This window comes from Lithobates pipiens, unplaced genomic scaffold (assembly GCF_037356315.1).
Source record: "Lithobates pipiens isolate NorthernLeopardFrog02 unplaced genomic scaffold, aLitPip1_a1.2 Scaffold_13, whole genome shotgun sequence".
In the NCBI taxonomy this organism is placed as follows: domain Eukaryota; kingdom Metazoa; phylum Chordata; class Amphibia; order Anura; family Ranidae; genus Lithobates; species Lithobates pipiens.
In genome coordinates, this window is record NW_027507718.1 from 543,829,547 (window position 1) to 543,844,879 (window position 15,333).

General features: G+C 44.2%; 1 protein-coding gene across 2 annotated transcripts in view; it reads left to right on the forward strand.

Moving 5' to 3' along the window:
- Positions 1 to 12,157, forward strand: part of LOC143975793 (disintegrin and metalloproteinase domain-containing protein 33-like) — a 214,645-nt gene extending 202,488 nt beyond the window's left edge. For both annotated transcript variants that reach the window (XM_077478326.1, XM_077478327.1), the window contains exons 21-23: positions 8,111 to 8,356; positions 8,621 to 8,748; positions 8,872 to 12,157. In XM_077478326.1, coding sequence (XP_077334452.1) covers positions 8,111 to 8,356; positions 8,621 to 8,748; positions 8,872 to 8,929 — 432 coding nt within the window. In that variant the 3' untranslated portion in view covers positions 8,930 to 12,157. The remainder of the gene's footprint in view (positions 1 to 8,110; positions 8,357 to 8,620; positions 8,749 to 8,871) is intronic.
- Positions 12,158 to 15,333: the final 3,176 nt, after the last annotated feature.

The following is a 15,333-nucleotide window of genomic DNA, read 5'->3' on the forward strand; positions in this document are numbered from 1 at the left end:
GTAATGGCGGTGATCAGCGATTTTTTTTATTTTTTATCAGGACTGTGACATTGCAGCGGATACATCGGACACTTTTGACACTATTTTGGGACCATTGTCATTTATACAGCGACCAGTGCTAAAAAATAGCCATTGATTTACTGTGTCAATGACACTGGCAGGGAAGGGGTTAAACACTAGGGGGCGATCAAGGTGTGAAGTGTGTCCTAGGGAGTGATTCTAACTCTGTGGGGATGGGCTACCTAGGACACGACAGCGATCACTACTCCCGATGACAGGGAGACGGTGATCTTTGTCATGTCACTAGGCAGAACGGGGGAAAATGCCTTCTTTACACTTCCCCCCGTTCTGCGGGTCCGTGACACAATCGCGGGATACCGGCGGACATCGAGTCCACTGGTCCCGCGGGCACGGTCGGGCTGTATGCGGCGGCACGTACACGTGCCCCGCTAGCCCGGCCAATTAAAAGGTGACGTACAGGTACTCCCATTTGCCCACCACGGCCATAGTGCCGACGTACATCGGCATTGCAGCGGTCGGCAAGCGGTTAAGTCAGTTGACGCATTTCAGCCTATAAGGCCTTGGTCATAACCATTTCCCCGTTCTGCCTGAAGATTAGAAACTTGTTTAATGGGCGCGGCTCATCATGTCTCAAGTATACAAAAGCAAGTGGGTTAGACCATCTCTGCCTACCAATCAGATACAAATATAATGCATATTATGATAAGTGCATTAGATGGCATATTTACTGTACTATAAAGGAGAAAACTTCCTTTAACCAATCATAATAATACACATATTATAACAAATTAATTATTTGTGATTTATAGAATAGCCTTAACCTAAAAAATTTCCATTAGACAGCTTCCTCTGTCTCGCTGCTAGGCTATTCTTGAATTTATAATTTCCTCTTTTAAGTTTCACTTTTACGATATAACTTTATCAAATATGCTTAAAACAAACAGCTTCTAAACAATCCATAAAGTAGCACTCCACAGCAAGAAATATTATTCATAATTCTACTAAATAAATATATATATATATATATATATATATATATATATACATATATATATATATATATATATATATATATATATAATATAATATAATTATGAATAATTATATTTAAATAAATATATATAATGTAATTATGAATAATTATATTTAAATAAATAAATATATATAATTTATGAGTAATTATATTTAAATATATATATATATTTAAAATATATATATATATATATATATATATATATATATATATATATATATATATATATATATATATATATTTATTTATATATTTATTTAAATATAATTACTCATAAATTATATATATTTATTTATTTAAATATAATTATTCATAATTACATTATATATATTTATTTAAATATAATTATTCATAATTATATTATATATATATATATATATATATATATATATATATATATATATATATATATTTATATGTGTATATATGTATGTATATATGTATATTAAACATATATTTAACCCTTCAAATAGGAATACATTTTATTTATTATTATTTTTAAATTTATTATTTATTCAATTTATTATTATTACTCCCTAACCCACATCTTCAACCTCTCCCTCTCCTCCGGCACCTTTCCTTCCATGCTCCAACATGCACTGGTTACCCTCCATACTCAAAAAAACCCTCACTAGACCCCACTGGTTTGAACAACTTAAGACCCATCTCCCCGCTCCCGTTTGCCTCCAAGCTTACCGAACGTCTTGTCCATCACCGAATGAGTCGCTACCTCATGGACAACAACCTTCTCGACCCCCTACAGTCTGGCTTCCACCCACAACATTCCACTGAAACTGCCCTACTAAAACTCACCAATGACTTACTAACTGGTAAAACCAACGGGCAGGGCACTACTCCATCCTCCATACTCCATCCTCCATACTCCATACTCATACTTCTAGACCTCTCTGCTGCCTTTGACACAGTTGGCCACCTGCTCCTCCTCAACAAATGACACTCCCTTGGCCTCTGTGATTCTGCTTTATCCTGGTTTTCCTCCTACCTATCTCAGCACACTTTCAGTGTCCCTTACAACTCCATCTCCTCCACTCCCCTTCCTCATTCTGTTGGGGTACCCCAAGGCTCCGTCCTTGGGCCTCTCCTATTCTCGCTCTATACCTCTTCCCTGGGCCAGCTGATGACCTCCCATGGCTTCCAATACCACCTCTATGCCGACGACACCCAGATCTATCTCTTCACTCCTCAGCTCACCCCCTCCATCTCCTCACAGATCTCCCAATTACTGAATGACATATCAGTATGGAGGTCACACCACTTCCTCAAACTCAATCTTTCTAAAACTGAGCTTGTTATATTTCCTCCTTCACAATCCCCCCCCCCCCCCCCCCCGTGACTTCACCATTAATATCTGCAACACAACCATTGGTCCCTCCACACATGCCAGGGTCCTGGGTGTAATCCTTGACTCTGACCTCTCCTTCTCCCCCACATCCAATCACTGGCTAAATCCTGCCGCCTTCACCTCCGCAACATCTCCAGAATTCCACCTTCCTGACTAATGACACCACAAAGCAACTCGTTCACTCCGCGATTATTTCCCTCCTTGACTACTGCAGCTCTCTCCTTAAAGTGGTTGTAAACCCTTACAACACACTTTGACCTACAGGTAAGCCTAGATTAAGGCTTACCTGTAGGTCCAAGAAATATCTCCTAAACCTACACGGTTTAGGAGATATTTGGCGAAAGACAGCGGCGCGCCGCCGTCAACGACAATATGCCGCGTGTGGCAGCTCCCGTGCACATGCGCGGGAGTGACGTCATCGCGGCTTCGCCAAATGACAGCGGCGGAGCAGCGAGACCCACCGAGAAGATGGATGCGCCGGACTACAGGGGACAGCGGCGACTTCGCTGGCTCCTGTGTCAGGTAAGTGACACATAATGGGCTACTATGCGATGCGATGCGATGCATAGTAGTCCATTATGCTTTACCTTTGCAGGGAATGAAAGCGGAAGTAAACTCATCAGGGTTTACTTCCTCTTTAATGGCCTACCCTTAAGCAGGCTCCTCCCCCCTCAGTCTATTATGAATTCTGCTGCTAGACTAATACACCTCACTAATCGTTCCGTGACTGCTGCCCCTCTCTGCCAATCCCTTCACTGGCTTCCCCTCCCCCACCGTGTAAAATTCAAAATGCTAACCATAACATACAAAGCCATCCACAACATCGCCCCCATCTACATCACCAACCTCATCTGCAGATATCCAAATCCAAAAAAAGCCCAAATCACCCCCCCCCGCTCCTCCCAGGACCTCCTGCTCTCTAGCTCCCTTGTTACCTCCTCTCATGCTCGCCTTCAAGACTTCTCCAGAGCCTCTCCCATCCTCTGGAACTCCCTGCCCCAGTCTGTCCACTCAGCCCCTATCCTGTCCACCTTTAAGAGTTCCCTGAAAACTCATTTATTCAGGGAAGCCTATCCCACACCCACCTAACAACTGTCCCCGAGCCACCCCCATCAACTCATTCTCTGCAGCTATTCCCTTTTGTACCACCACCCCCTCCCTTTAGAATGTAAGCTCTATGAGCCGGGCCCTCCTGTACCTTTTGTATTGTACTGTAATTGTGTTGTCCCCCCTAAACATTGTAAAGCGCTGCGTAAACTGTTGACGCTATATAAATCATTAATAATAATAATAATAATATTTATTTATTGTAATATTATATATTGTAATATTAAAAATATTAATGAATATTAATTGTATAATAAAAAATATTTAATATATTTAACTGATGTCATATGCATATCAAAGGGTCACAACTTTGATCTACATATGAATTAAAAAAGCAAATACAATGCAGCAGTATGTTACATGGTATTACGCAATGACACTTGCTATGACATTTGCATGTTAACAGCAACTCCTGCTGTGTGTAATACAAAGCAATTGCCGGCTGTCATATTGACAGCCGGCAATTGCTTTGGATGGTTGCGGCAGGCGGAGGGACAGGAGCTGGGCATAGGAGTCACGTCCTAGAAACTTTGCTGAGGTTTGTTTTCTTTAGGACGTATCTCTTACGTTTAAAATCCTCATGTTGTTAAACTTTCTAAGTTTTTGGAACTTCAGCATTTTCTTAAAGTTCTCTAATAAAGACACAAAGTAGACATTGGGTGAAGTTTTATGCATAAAGATCGATTGCATGAAAAGTAACGTTAAGTCGGAGAAGAAAAAAAAATCCTCCGCCTTGAGAAACTTTCCACGTAAACGGGCGACAGGGTGGTGTAACTGTCTGTAAAATGTGTGATGAAAAACAGGCAGAATTTCCTCATGGATTTGATTTTTCTGGATACATATTAGCGGAAAATATGCAGAGAAACGAAGCAAAGCTGCTTTTGTTCACTTCTTGCGTCCCTCGGTGGTTTAAGAATGTAATTTGAACAAGGCACCAGCTGATCTCTGCTCGATAAAGGCTGCACTTTATTTTTACAGCTTAATATTTTAGGAAAAGTTTTGTGGCGGCTTCCTCTTGGATAGAATATTGTAAGTTGCGATTGGTGTGGGGATGTCTTCAGTGCTCATCGTTAACCCCTTCCATGGAGGAAATTTTCAGGAAGCAGTGATTTTAAAGAAGAATTTTTCAAACTTTTATTTAATCCTCCATATAGTGAATAGCGGTTGGTCCTGTTCTAAACGGCGGCCCGTTGTGGAGTAAAAGCTCCTCTTTATTGATGTCAATGCTGGCTGTAGTCCCTCCCCAGTTTGAAGCCCAATTTATAGGTGTCCCCTATGCAGGGCTCAAGTCCTGCGGGAACGCATGGGAACGGAGTTCCTGTACTTTTTCCACAACAGGAACTCAGTTCCCTTTAGCAGCCATGTCCTGCAAGACTTTGAAGTATGTGAGTTGTGTGGCAGGTGCTACACCAGCAGCCGTCGACACAGCTGGCAATAGTAAGTGCCGCACACCAGGGGTGGACTGACCATTCAGGCATTGACAGTAGGGGGCCCCATGACAGCTTCCGCTTCGATCTACCTGTCAATCACATCTAGCTGATGGGTAGATCAGGTCCCTGCTGCTAAGGGATTGTATTTAGTCAGACCTCTCGTGATGCACTCCTCCCCGCCGGCCCCTCCTGATTTTCTGTCTCCTCTCCCCCCCCCCCCCAGTCTCCTGCATACTTGCTCTGTGTGTCCCGCTGAATCCCCCCCTCCTCTATCTTCAGTGCCATATGATGAGAGAACCCAGAGGAGGAGCACAGCTATTCTGCTCACAGGACATGCAGGGAGAGAGGTGAGCTGAGGGAGGAACATCAGTTTGGGGTGGTAAGCTGAGCAAAATACCTGGTAAAGTTTAATGCCAGGAGGGAAGTTTATGTGGAAATATGTGAAGGGTTGGAATAGCAGCGAGTGTGTGTTGAAGCCCCTGCAGAGTTTGCAGTCCCCCCAAGCTAACATACATCTCCTAAGCAGGAACACATCACTATTTCCCCAAACATTCTGTCCAGATAATGTGCAGTTAATTTATGACCTTTCCGTTTAACCCTGTGTTATCCAAACTCTGTTCAATGAAAAGTGTAAACTCACCACATAAATACTCTATATACAAAATAAAATTCCCCAATAAAGATCAGAACATGATGTTCACATTTGCATGGAAGCACAATGGAATGAATGCTGATTATTCAGAGAATTACTGTATTTATGTTTATTGAGGATTTTTTTTTTTATGTACTAACAGTTAAGCTTCAAACACACAATACGAAAATTGGATGAAAAATACCACTTTTGAAGCGTTCGTGCATATGAGCGTATCATTTTTATTTTTTGATGGGGGAGTGGATCTTGGGTGGGAGTTCCCACACTTTTTTCCACAGGACTTGACCCCTGCCCCTATGGGTAGAGATACAGCCAGCACTGAGCTCCTGCCCCCTCTAAGATGACTGTTCTTTTACTATTATGAATGAAAACAGATGCTTCCCTGACTGCACTTATTGTTAGTTCATAATAGTAAAAGATCACTTGGCACTGCGGAGCCGTGTGATCCATCTGCACGTGCCCTGGATGTTTACAAGCAGCCACAGATAAATAGAAGCTTACAAGGGAGAAATGCACACCGAGAGCTGCTCAATTGCAAATGTCACAGGAAGGCTTCAGTTCCATCCCCGCCCGAACCACGACCACTAACGCGTTTCACCGGTCTTGGGCTTAATCGTAGTGCCCTATGATTGAGCCAATGATGGGTGAAATGCTTTAGAGTGCATGGTTCAGGAAGGTATGGAGCCTTTCTCTGACATTTGCAACTGAGCAGCTCTCAGTGTGAACTTCCATCTCTCCCTTGTATGCTTCTGAGTATGGGGTAGGAAGAGCCTTGTGGGAGCTGCACCCAACAGTGATTGAATCACTGGGTGACTGAACTAGTGGAGCTCAGAACAGAGCTACATATTTGGTTGGGGTCCAGTCGCAGATAAATCACACAGCCTCAGGTGATCTTTCACTTTTCTAAATGAACATTCAGCCCTGCCAGGGCTGCTACCATGAATGACACTGGCTGTTTGTTCATGAAAAGCGAGCGCTATGGTGCTGTGTGATCCATCTGCAGGTTCCCTAGATGTTTACAAGCAGCTGCAGATACATAACACATCCCCACAGCACTAAGTGATCTGTCACTTTTCTCAATGAACAATCAGCACTGCCAGGCTGGTACCACGACTAACACTGCCTGTTCATTCATAAGAGCGAGCGCTGCGTGGCCTGTGCAAACCATCTGCAGGTGCCCTGGATGTTTATAAGCAGCCACAGAAAGATCACACAGCCCCACGGTACTGAGTGGTCTTTCACTTTTCTGAATGAACAGTTAGCGCTGCCGGGGTTGGTACAATGAATGACACTGTCTGTTCTTTCATAAAAAGCAAGCGCTGCGGGGCTGTGTGACCCATCTGCCAAGGCTGTGGATGTTTAGAAGCAGCCATAGATAGATCACACATCACTGCAGGCTGTGTGATCTTTTGTAAATGGCAGGACTACTCTCCAGAGGGGCCCCTTCTACCAGAGACCAGAGCTGTCACTCGCAAATCCATCTCCTTTCTACTCATGTTTTAGGACAGTGGGGGGGGGGGGCAAACTGGGGTGGGAGTCCCCTGTTGGGTTAAATAAAAGATCAAAAAGTTTAGTTGGGCTTCTGTAAAGGCAGCCACTGATCCAAACCATGAGGTAGTCCCTGATGCTTAGCCTGTTTGGTCTATTCACATAGCAAGTCTTCAGAGACAGGGCAAGCGCTGAGGCAATGCCAATGGCTCTGAACCTGGAAAGTGTTCCACAGCTAACTTGGAACCAGAACAAGGACTGGCAAGTGCCTTTCATGGAACCCACTGCTTGAGGGTCACTTCCAGGCTATCCTCTCAATGTCCAATTAGTGACACTTCAGAGACTGCTCTAGTAAGCTACTACCATAGTGACCAGCTCAAGCAATAATGTCTTGATTGAAGAACAATGTTGATGAAAAGATAAAAATAGATTGGTCTTTTCCCAGCAGAGCTAAAGTGGAGATGTCCACCTAGGACAGTGATGGCGAACCTTGGCACCCCAGATGTTTTGGAACTACATTTCCCATGATGCTCTAGCACTCTGCAATGTAGTGGAGCATCATGGGAAATGTAGTTCCAAAACATCTGGGGTGCCAAGGTTCGCCATCACTGACCTAGGACAATAGCAAAAATACTTAGGCATGCTCAGTTATCCTGGGAGGGGATATCCAGGGCTGGCCTATAGTTTTCATCGTTTGCCAGTGTCCAATCCTCCCATAGGCAGCAGTATAACATCAAGGTTACAGTCTTCCTGTGCTGCTCAATGGATGAGAAAGAAATTATGTTAGATCGGAACTTCGGGCAAAGCGTTCAATACAGGGCTAAAATTCAATACAGGGCTAAAACACATGGAATTAAGACAGTCCTAGGAGACATACCGTAACAGGACACTTGAAGATTAATTTCAATTAATTGAGTCACTGCATCATTTGCATTTGACCTGCCTGCTATAGAGAGGGGTGAGTACATGATTTTGTGGTTGATCAGTTTTATTATTGTTACTCTCCATCCACACAGAGCTCTTGGAGTGTCTTTCATGGAAAAAGCAGTGTGTCAACAAGCAGTTCGCAACCGGTCAACATTGTGCGCCCTCTACACCCACCCTCCAGCCAAACGACCAAATCCTTCATACAGCTGAAGCCATCCAGACCACCTCCACCAGCCAAATCATCTCCCATCATTCCAGCAAAACAGGAGAGCCAGCTCAACAAGCTTCTACCTCCAAAGAAACCACTCCCCACCTGCCCTGCCCGCACTCCGCAGGTACTTTCAGCTTTCCATCCACTGAGAAAAAGTCAAAGAGTCCATCCACCCAAAAAGTCATAAATTAAGTAGAGGGGTGGGGGCTTAGTCTCTTTTTAACTTCTTTTACTTCTTGATGACTCCAGCAGTGAGATCTTGAAGACCAGGGCCTGATTCACCACTAGGCCACACAGGACTGCCAAGGGCAGCACCAGCAATTCTAAATTAAAATTTTGCTCAATTTCTGTCTGTTTGATTTCTCTAAATCTGCTGTTCTGTCTCCAGCTAAATCCCCCTCGGAAGCCATTGCCTGGAAACCCAATCCAGAAGAAGGACTGTTTACTTGTGATGACACCAGCCAACAGCAGACCCCTCATCGCTCAATCCACCACTCAACCTAAAGGACACCACCGGTAGGTATTGAATTACCTGAAAGCATACACCCTACTTAGCTGTAGTTTTGTTAAAGGTACACATGTACTTTAAGTGCTATTGCAACTTGATCAGTCCCGTTTTCTTTTGCTCTGTGTTCTTAGGCCAAAGCCAGGAAGCAAAGTTCAAGCAGCGGCAGCAGCGTTCCTCCAGAAACAATGACATGCAAGGTACTTGTAGTGATTTGCTCCACCAAGGGCCAGGAGGGACAACGTCCTGACATTTGCACTATTAGGATGAGATTACCCCTTCACATCCTTGAATGACATATTCTCAGACTGGGTGGACAAAGCTGAGAGAATAGAGAAGTGATGACCTTCAGACAACTGAGCCCACGATGTGGTCTACCACACTGGTAGGAACCTCACAAGCCTGTGGTCTTCCTGGTTTCCTCAGCCACCTCTGTAATAATAGCACTGAACCCTGGAATAATGTCTTCAGACGTGACTTATGGAAGGATATCATGATGGGTTGTCTGTCGTACTGGACATTTTCTAGAAGGAAACATCTTCTTTTGCAAAAGTGTTTTGTTCTCCATAACCAATCTAGACTTGTGGGACCACTCATGAGATCTTATGGAATTCTTGTCCTTGTGGCCAAGAAAATAAACATTCCCTTCTTTCGTAAGGCCTTATTTTGGAATACATATTATTGAATGCCAGTCATGCCTTGCAACCATTGACCATGGTTATTGTCTTGTTTAATACCTTCATCATTTCCTATCAGAATTATACTCTGGTCATGGTCATGGTATAGCTAATATTAGTTAATCCACGTTCTACTAAACTTCTGTAATCCTGAAGATGTTTCACAACTCATACATACAAGCTTTGTTGGATGAGTAGCTAAATGCCCTCAACATTTCAAAAGAAGTCTAGTCTTATGTGACTAACTACTACTAGGTGTCCCTCGTAACTTCACCCCATTGCCCAAAAGACCCTGCAGATATCAGGTATAACATAAGATAACAGGTATCTGTTTGAGTGAACACCCTCATTATGACTGCCCAGACTACATGTTAATGATATAAAACATCTCAAATGGTCCATCTCGCCAATGGATGTGAGCCCAAACATAAAGACGAAGAGGTGCCTTATGTCCTGTTGACCCAATATGATCTTTATTGTGTGTCTCAAGCATCCTATGTAGTTGAGTCATGAGTCCTTCATGAACCAGCTAGCTGGGTACATGGTTTCCAAACTTTCAAAAATGTTATCTGTTTGAGTGAACTTTTTAAATTGTATCTGAAAGGACCCCTCATTATGACTGCTAAGGCTACACATAAAGGATATTAAAACATCTCAAATGGTCCATCTCACCAATGGATGTAAGCTCAAGCATAAAGACGAAGACGTGCCTTATGTCTTGTTGGCCCAATGTGATCTTTATTGGTGTTTCCCAAGCATTTTATGTGGTTAAATCGTGAGTCCTTCATGAACCAGCCAGCTTGGGTACATGGTTTCCAGACTTTCAAAAATGTTATCGGTTTGAGTGAATCCCTAAACATGACTGCCAAAGCTACACGTAAAGGATATGAAACATCTCAAATGGTCCATCTAGCCAATGGATGTGAGGTCACGCACAAAGACGAAGACGTGCCTTATATCCTGTTGGCCCAATATGATCTTTAATGGTGTGTCTCAAGCATCCTATGTAGTTAAATCATGAGTCCTTCATGAACCAGCCAGCTTGGGTACATGGTTTCCAGACTTTCAAAAATGTTATCGGTTTGAGTGAATCCCTCAACTTGACTGCCAAAGCTACACGTAAAGGATATGAAACATCTCAAATGGTCCATCTAGCCAATGGATGTGAGATCACGCACAAAGACGAAGACGTGCCTTATGTCCTGTTGGCCCAATGTGATCTTTATTGGTGTTTCTCAAGCATCCTATGTAGTTAAATCATGAGTCCTTCATGAACCAGCCAGCTTGGGTACATGGTTTCCAGACTTTCAAAAATGTTATCTGTTTGAGTGAATCCCTCAACTTGACTGCCAAAGCTACACGTAAAGGATATGAAACATCTCAAATGGTCCATCTAGCCAATGGATGTGAGATCACGCACAAAGACGAAGACGTGCCTTATATCCTGTTGGCCCCATGTGATCTTTATTGGCGTTTCTCAAGCATCCTATGTAGTTAAATCATGAGTCCTTCATGAACCAGCCAGCTTGGGTACATGGTTTCCAGACTTTCAAAAATGTTATCTGTTTGAGTGAATCCCTCAACTTCACTGCCAAAGCTACACGTAAAGGATATGAAACATCTCAAATGGTCCATCTCACCAATGGATGTAAGCTCAAGCATAAAGACGAAGACGTGCCTTATGTCCTGTTGGCCCAATGTGATCTTTATTGGTGTTTCTCAAGCATCCTATGTAGTTAAATCATGAGTCCTTCATGAACCAGCCAGCTTGGGTACATGGTTTCCAGACTTTCAAAAATGTTATCTGTTTGAGTGAATCCCTCAATTTGACTGCCAAAGCTACACGTAAAGGATATGAAACATCTCAAATGGTCCATCTAGCCAATGGATGCGAGGTCACGCACAAAGACGAAGACGTGCCTTATATCCTGTTGACCCAATATGATCTTTAATGGTGTGTCTCAAGCATCCTATGTAGTTTAATCATGAGTCCTGCATGAACCAGCCAATTGAATACATGGTTTCCAGTCTTTCATGGATTAGGTTAATATCAGACATAATGAATGCGGAGACTCTGGTATTGAAGATGTTGGCATATCAGACATGACAACTTGAAGTTAACCTGCTTTGCTCACAGCGGAACCTGGAAGAAAGGCCGAGGGAAGATGTCAGACCTAGAAAAGCCTGTGCTCTACCAGCATACTCTCTGTGTGAAAGCAGTGGTCTCTCTGCAGAGGTCTATCATGCCCCATGCTAAATCGGATGGTCTATGTCTTCAGAGAAGTGTATACTCACATGCAACCATATCCTTTAATTCATTCACTTTGTATGCAGTACCTATGGCTCCCAGGTGCCGATATACGGTCATATTTTATGTAATTTTTCCCAATATGTCCATGTGCAAGAGCCCCAATGCTGGCCATGCATACTTTGTTTTTGTTTTGTTTTTTATCTGATTGATGTACGATTCAATTAAAATGATTCAATCCGCAAACAATCAAATATAAAAAGCAACCACAGAAAAGTCTGTCCCCTGCCAGCATGCTCGCTGTATGAAAGCAGTGGTCTCTCTGCAGAGGTCTGAATGCTCCAAACACACAAGGATAGAAACAAAACTTTTTTTCATATCATTTATAATAATTACTTAATACGACCCTTTATACAAAAAATGTGTTTTTATAAAAAAAATTATTTATTTACTTATTAAAAATTAAATATGAATGCCGATATAAAAAAAAAAAAAGTATCAATATAAAATGAGTTAAGAGACTGAGACGTGATTGGTTGTGGCAGATGATGCGTCTCTCAGGCCTTATTATTGTGTGTCCCATCTTACCCGGATAGTATAGATTGTCAGTCTGTTATGTGTATCCTGCAGGTTTATAGAGGGGTCTGCACTGATATCCTCAGCCCGATCATAGGAATCCCCACCCCCCCCCCTTCCCGGAATCCGACCCCAGCCTGTTGCCCCAGGACTGCCAGGTACCCCCCCCCCCCCCCAATATTAAGAGATGTTTACAAGGCTTGCGCTCTATCTGAGCCAAATCTTCCCGGGAAGTGCAAAGACTTTTTGTACTGCTATTTAATTGCTTGGTACTGAGAATTTTACTTTTATTAAAAATAAAGTTTTTTTTATATATATATATATATACAGCTGCTGTGTGACGCGTTTCATTTCGGCCACTTGTATTGATTTACAGTGACTTCTATGCTGCTGGTATTGGAATTTAGGCATTCTCTTCAGTATCTTCTTATATTGCATAGTGCAGGTCTGTAACTCTCCTCCAACTGTGTGCAAAACCATTGTACAGAGCAGGTAAGTGTACCATGTTTTATTATTTTAACCACTTCAATACCGGAGGGCACTTTCACCCCTTCCTTCCTGCCCAGGACAATTTTCAGCCTTCAGCGATTTCGCAATTTGAATGACAATTGTGCGGTCATACAACACTGTCCCCAAACTAACATTTTTATCATTTTGTTCCCACAAATAGAGCTGTATGCAGTGCTGGGATGGGAAAGGAGCTCTGCCAAGTGACCTGCTAGGGGTCCCTGTCCTCTGATTCTCCAGCAGTGATCCCTGTCCTCTGATTCTCCAGCAGTGATCCCTGTCCTCTGATTCTCCAGCGGTGATCCCTGTCCTCTGCTTCTCCGGCTGTAATCCCTGTCCTCTGATGTAAAGAGGAACTCTGGGAACTCAAAACTCTTATGCCACTTTGAGTATCTTGGCGTGCGGTGGATGTATCTGCACGCACGTTGGATGTTGTGGTGGTGGGGGGGGGGCAGGTCAACTTTTGCATCGGGGCCCACAAGCTTCAAGCTACGCCTCTGCTTCTCACTAAGGTCCAACAACAAACTCTCTACATAACTCTGAGTTCCTTACTCCTGAAGAGCCTCTTCTCTTCCTTTCTCCCATGACATACAGGCTAGATCCACGGGGGGGGGGGGGGGGGCACCAGTTGATAGAGAAATGGCTAAGCTCAGAAACCCCCTCACTACCAGAGCTCCCGGCCATCCCTGCCAAGTCATACCATTCTTACCCTGGCTGCCCGCTATGGCACCCAACACTCCTCTGGTTACTCATGGCAATGGCAATACAGCCTTTTACTCTTCAGACTCCACCACTTGTTAATCCTTATTAGTGTCCTCTTCTGAACTTCTCTTCTTCCCCCATTACAAGCCCGGCTTCTTTTGCACGCCTTACGTGCACCCCCTTGTCCCAGAAACTTCAGATCAGGCACCCTCTTTATAAAAAACTAGAAGGTTACTGAAAGTTTGTAGACGGGCTTGAAGATGGACCTTTCCTCCATGTTTTCCCATTTGTTGGGCACCAAGTTTGGATCGTATGAGAGGACTACCCCCTGGGTTGGGTTCTTCTGGGCTACTCTAGGTATTTGGGATAATGTTACTGCAATACCTATGGGGGGGAGGGGTACCTTTGCTCTCTGCTGTTTCCATCAATGCCCTGGTACAAGACTGAGGCCACTGTGGGGGGAATACGTGAACTTAAGGCAGGCATCTACTTTTAAAGAGGAACGTACACCATGCACACTTGCACTGCGGCTGTTCTCCCGTCATCGCTCAGTTCCCCGTCACAATGTACACCTTCATTTATGAGGGATACCCTGAGCCTTCGCCCTCACCACCCCCTGCCCACCGTATCACCGCTACCTCACCCCCAGTAACAGTGTGGGGTCCCAACGCACACCTAGTGAGCTCACTTGACTTCTTTTATCTCCTTCGCCATTCAAACCCCTTTGTGTCTACTTTGTGTGCATGTTATCAGGCCAAAATCACCAGGGGTGTGCAAACTTTTGATCAGGGTCATTTGGGTAGTTTCTGTTCCCATTATGATTTAAAAAGAGTAAACACGGTTGATTGATAATAAATGGCTTCAGCCGAACACCAACCATAAGTGAAAGAAAAGTTTTCGTGTTATCATTCATATTCTCTGAAAAATGGCCAAGAAATCCCAAATTCTGCCGGGGTATGCAAACTTATGAGCACAACTGTATATATATACAGTATCTCACAAAAGTGAGTACACCCCTCTCATTTTTGTAAACTAAACTAAACTCTAATTTTTGTAAATATTTTATTGTGAGTACACCCCTAATGCCGCGTGCACACGATCAAACAATCGGGTGGAAAAGTCCGGCAAACTCAAGTCCGCCGGACAATCCCCCCGTGTGTAGCCTCCGGCGTACTTTTTTGACCCGAAAGTACGGCGGACTTAGAAAGTAGTTTTACACTCCAATCTTCCCGCCGGACTTGCATTTCGGCGGACGATCCGGCCGTGTGTGTGCCAGTCCGCCGTACTTTTGAAATGAACTGACTTTTCCCGCAAGGAGAAAAGTCAGCTCATTCGAGCAGGTCTCCAGGTAGGCGGGGCCCGCGAAGGAGACATCGCTGGCCCCGCCACCTGGTATGGACTTAAAGGGGAACCCCAAGGCCGAAAAAAGTCAGCGTGGGGTTTCCCCCAGGTCCACATCAAACCCTTGTCCGAGCACGCTACCCGGCCGGCTAGGAAAGAGGGGGACGAGCGAGCGCCCCCCCTCCGAGCCGTACCAGGCCGCGTGCCCTCAATATCGGGGGTGCCTTGGGGAAGGGGGGCCGCGCGGCCCCCCCACCCCAAAGCACCTTGTCCCCATGTTGATGAGGACAAGGGCATCTTCCCGACAACCCTGGCCGTTGGTTGTCGGGGTCTGCGGGCGGGGGTCTTATCGGAATCCGGGAGCCCCCTTTAATAAGGGGGCCCCTGGATACCGGCCCCCCACCCTATGTGAATGAGTATGGGGTACAATGTACCCCTACCCATTCACCTGTAAAATAAACTACAAAAAAAACACACAACACACAAGATAAAATAGTTTATTGCACAGCTCCGGGGGTCTTCCGTCTTCGGGGGTCTTCTCGCCG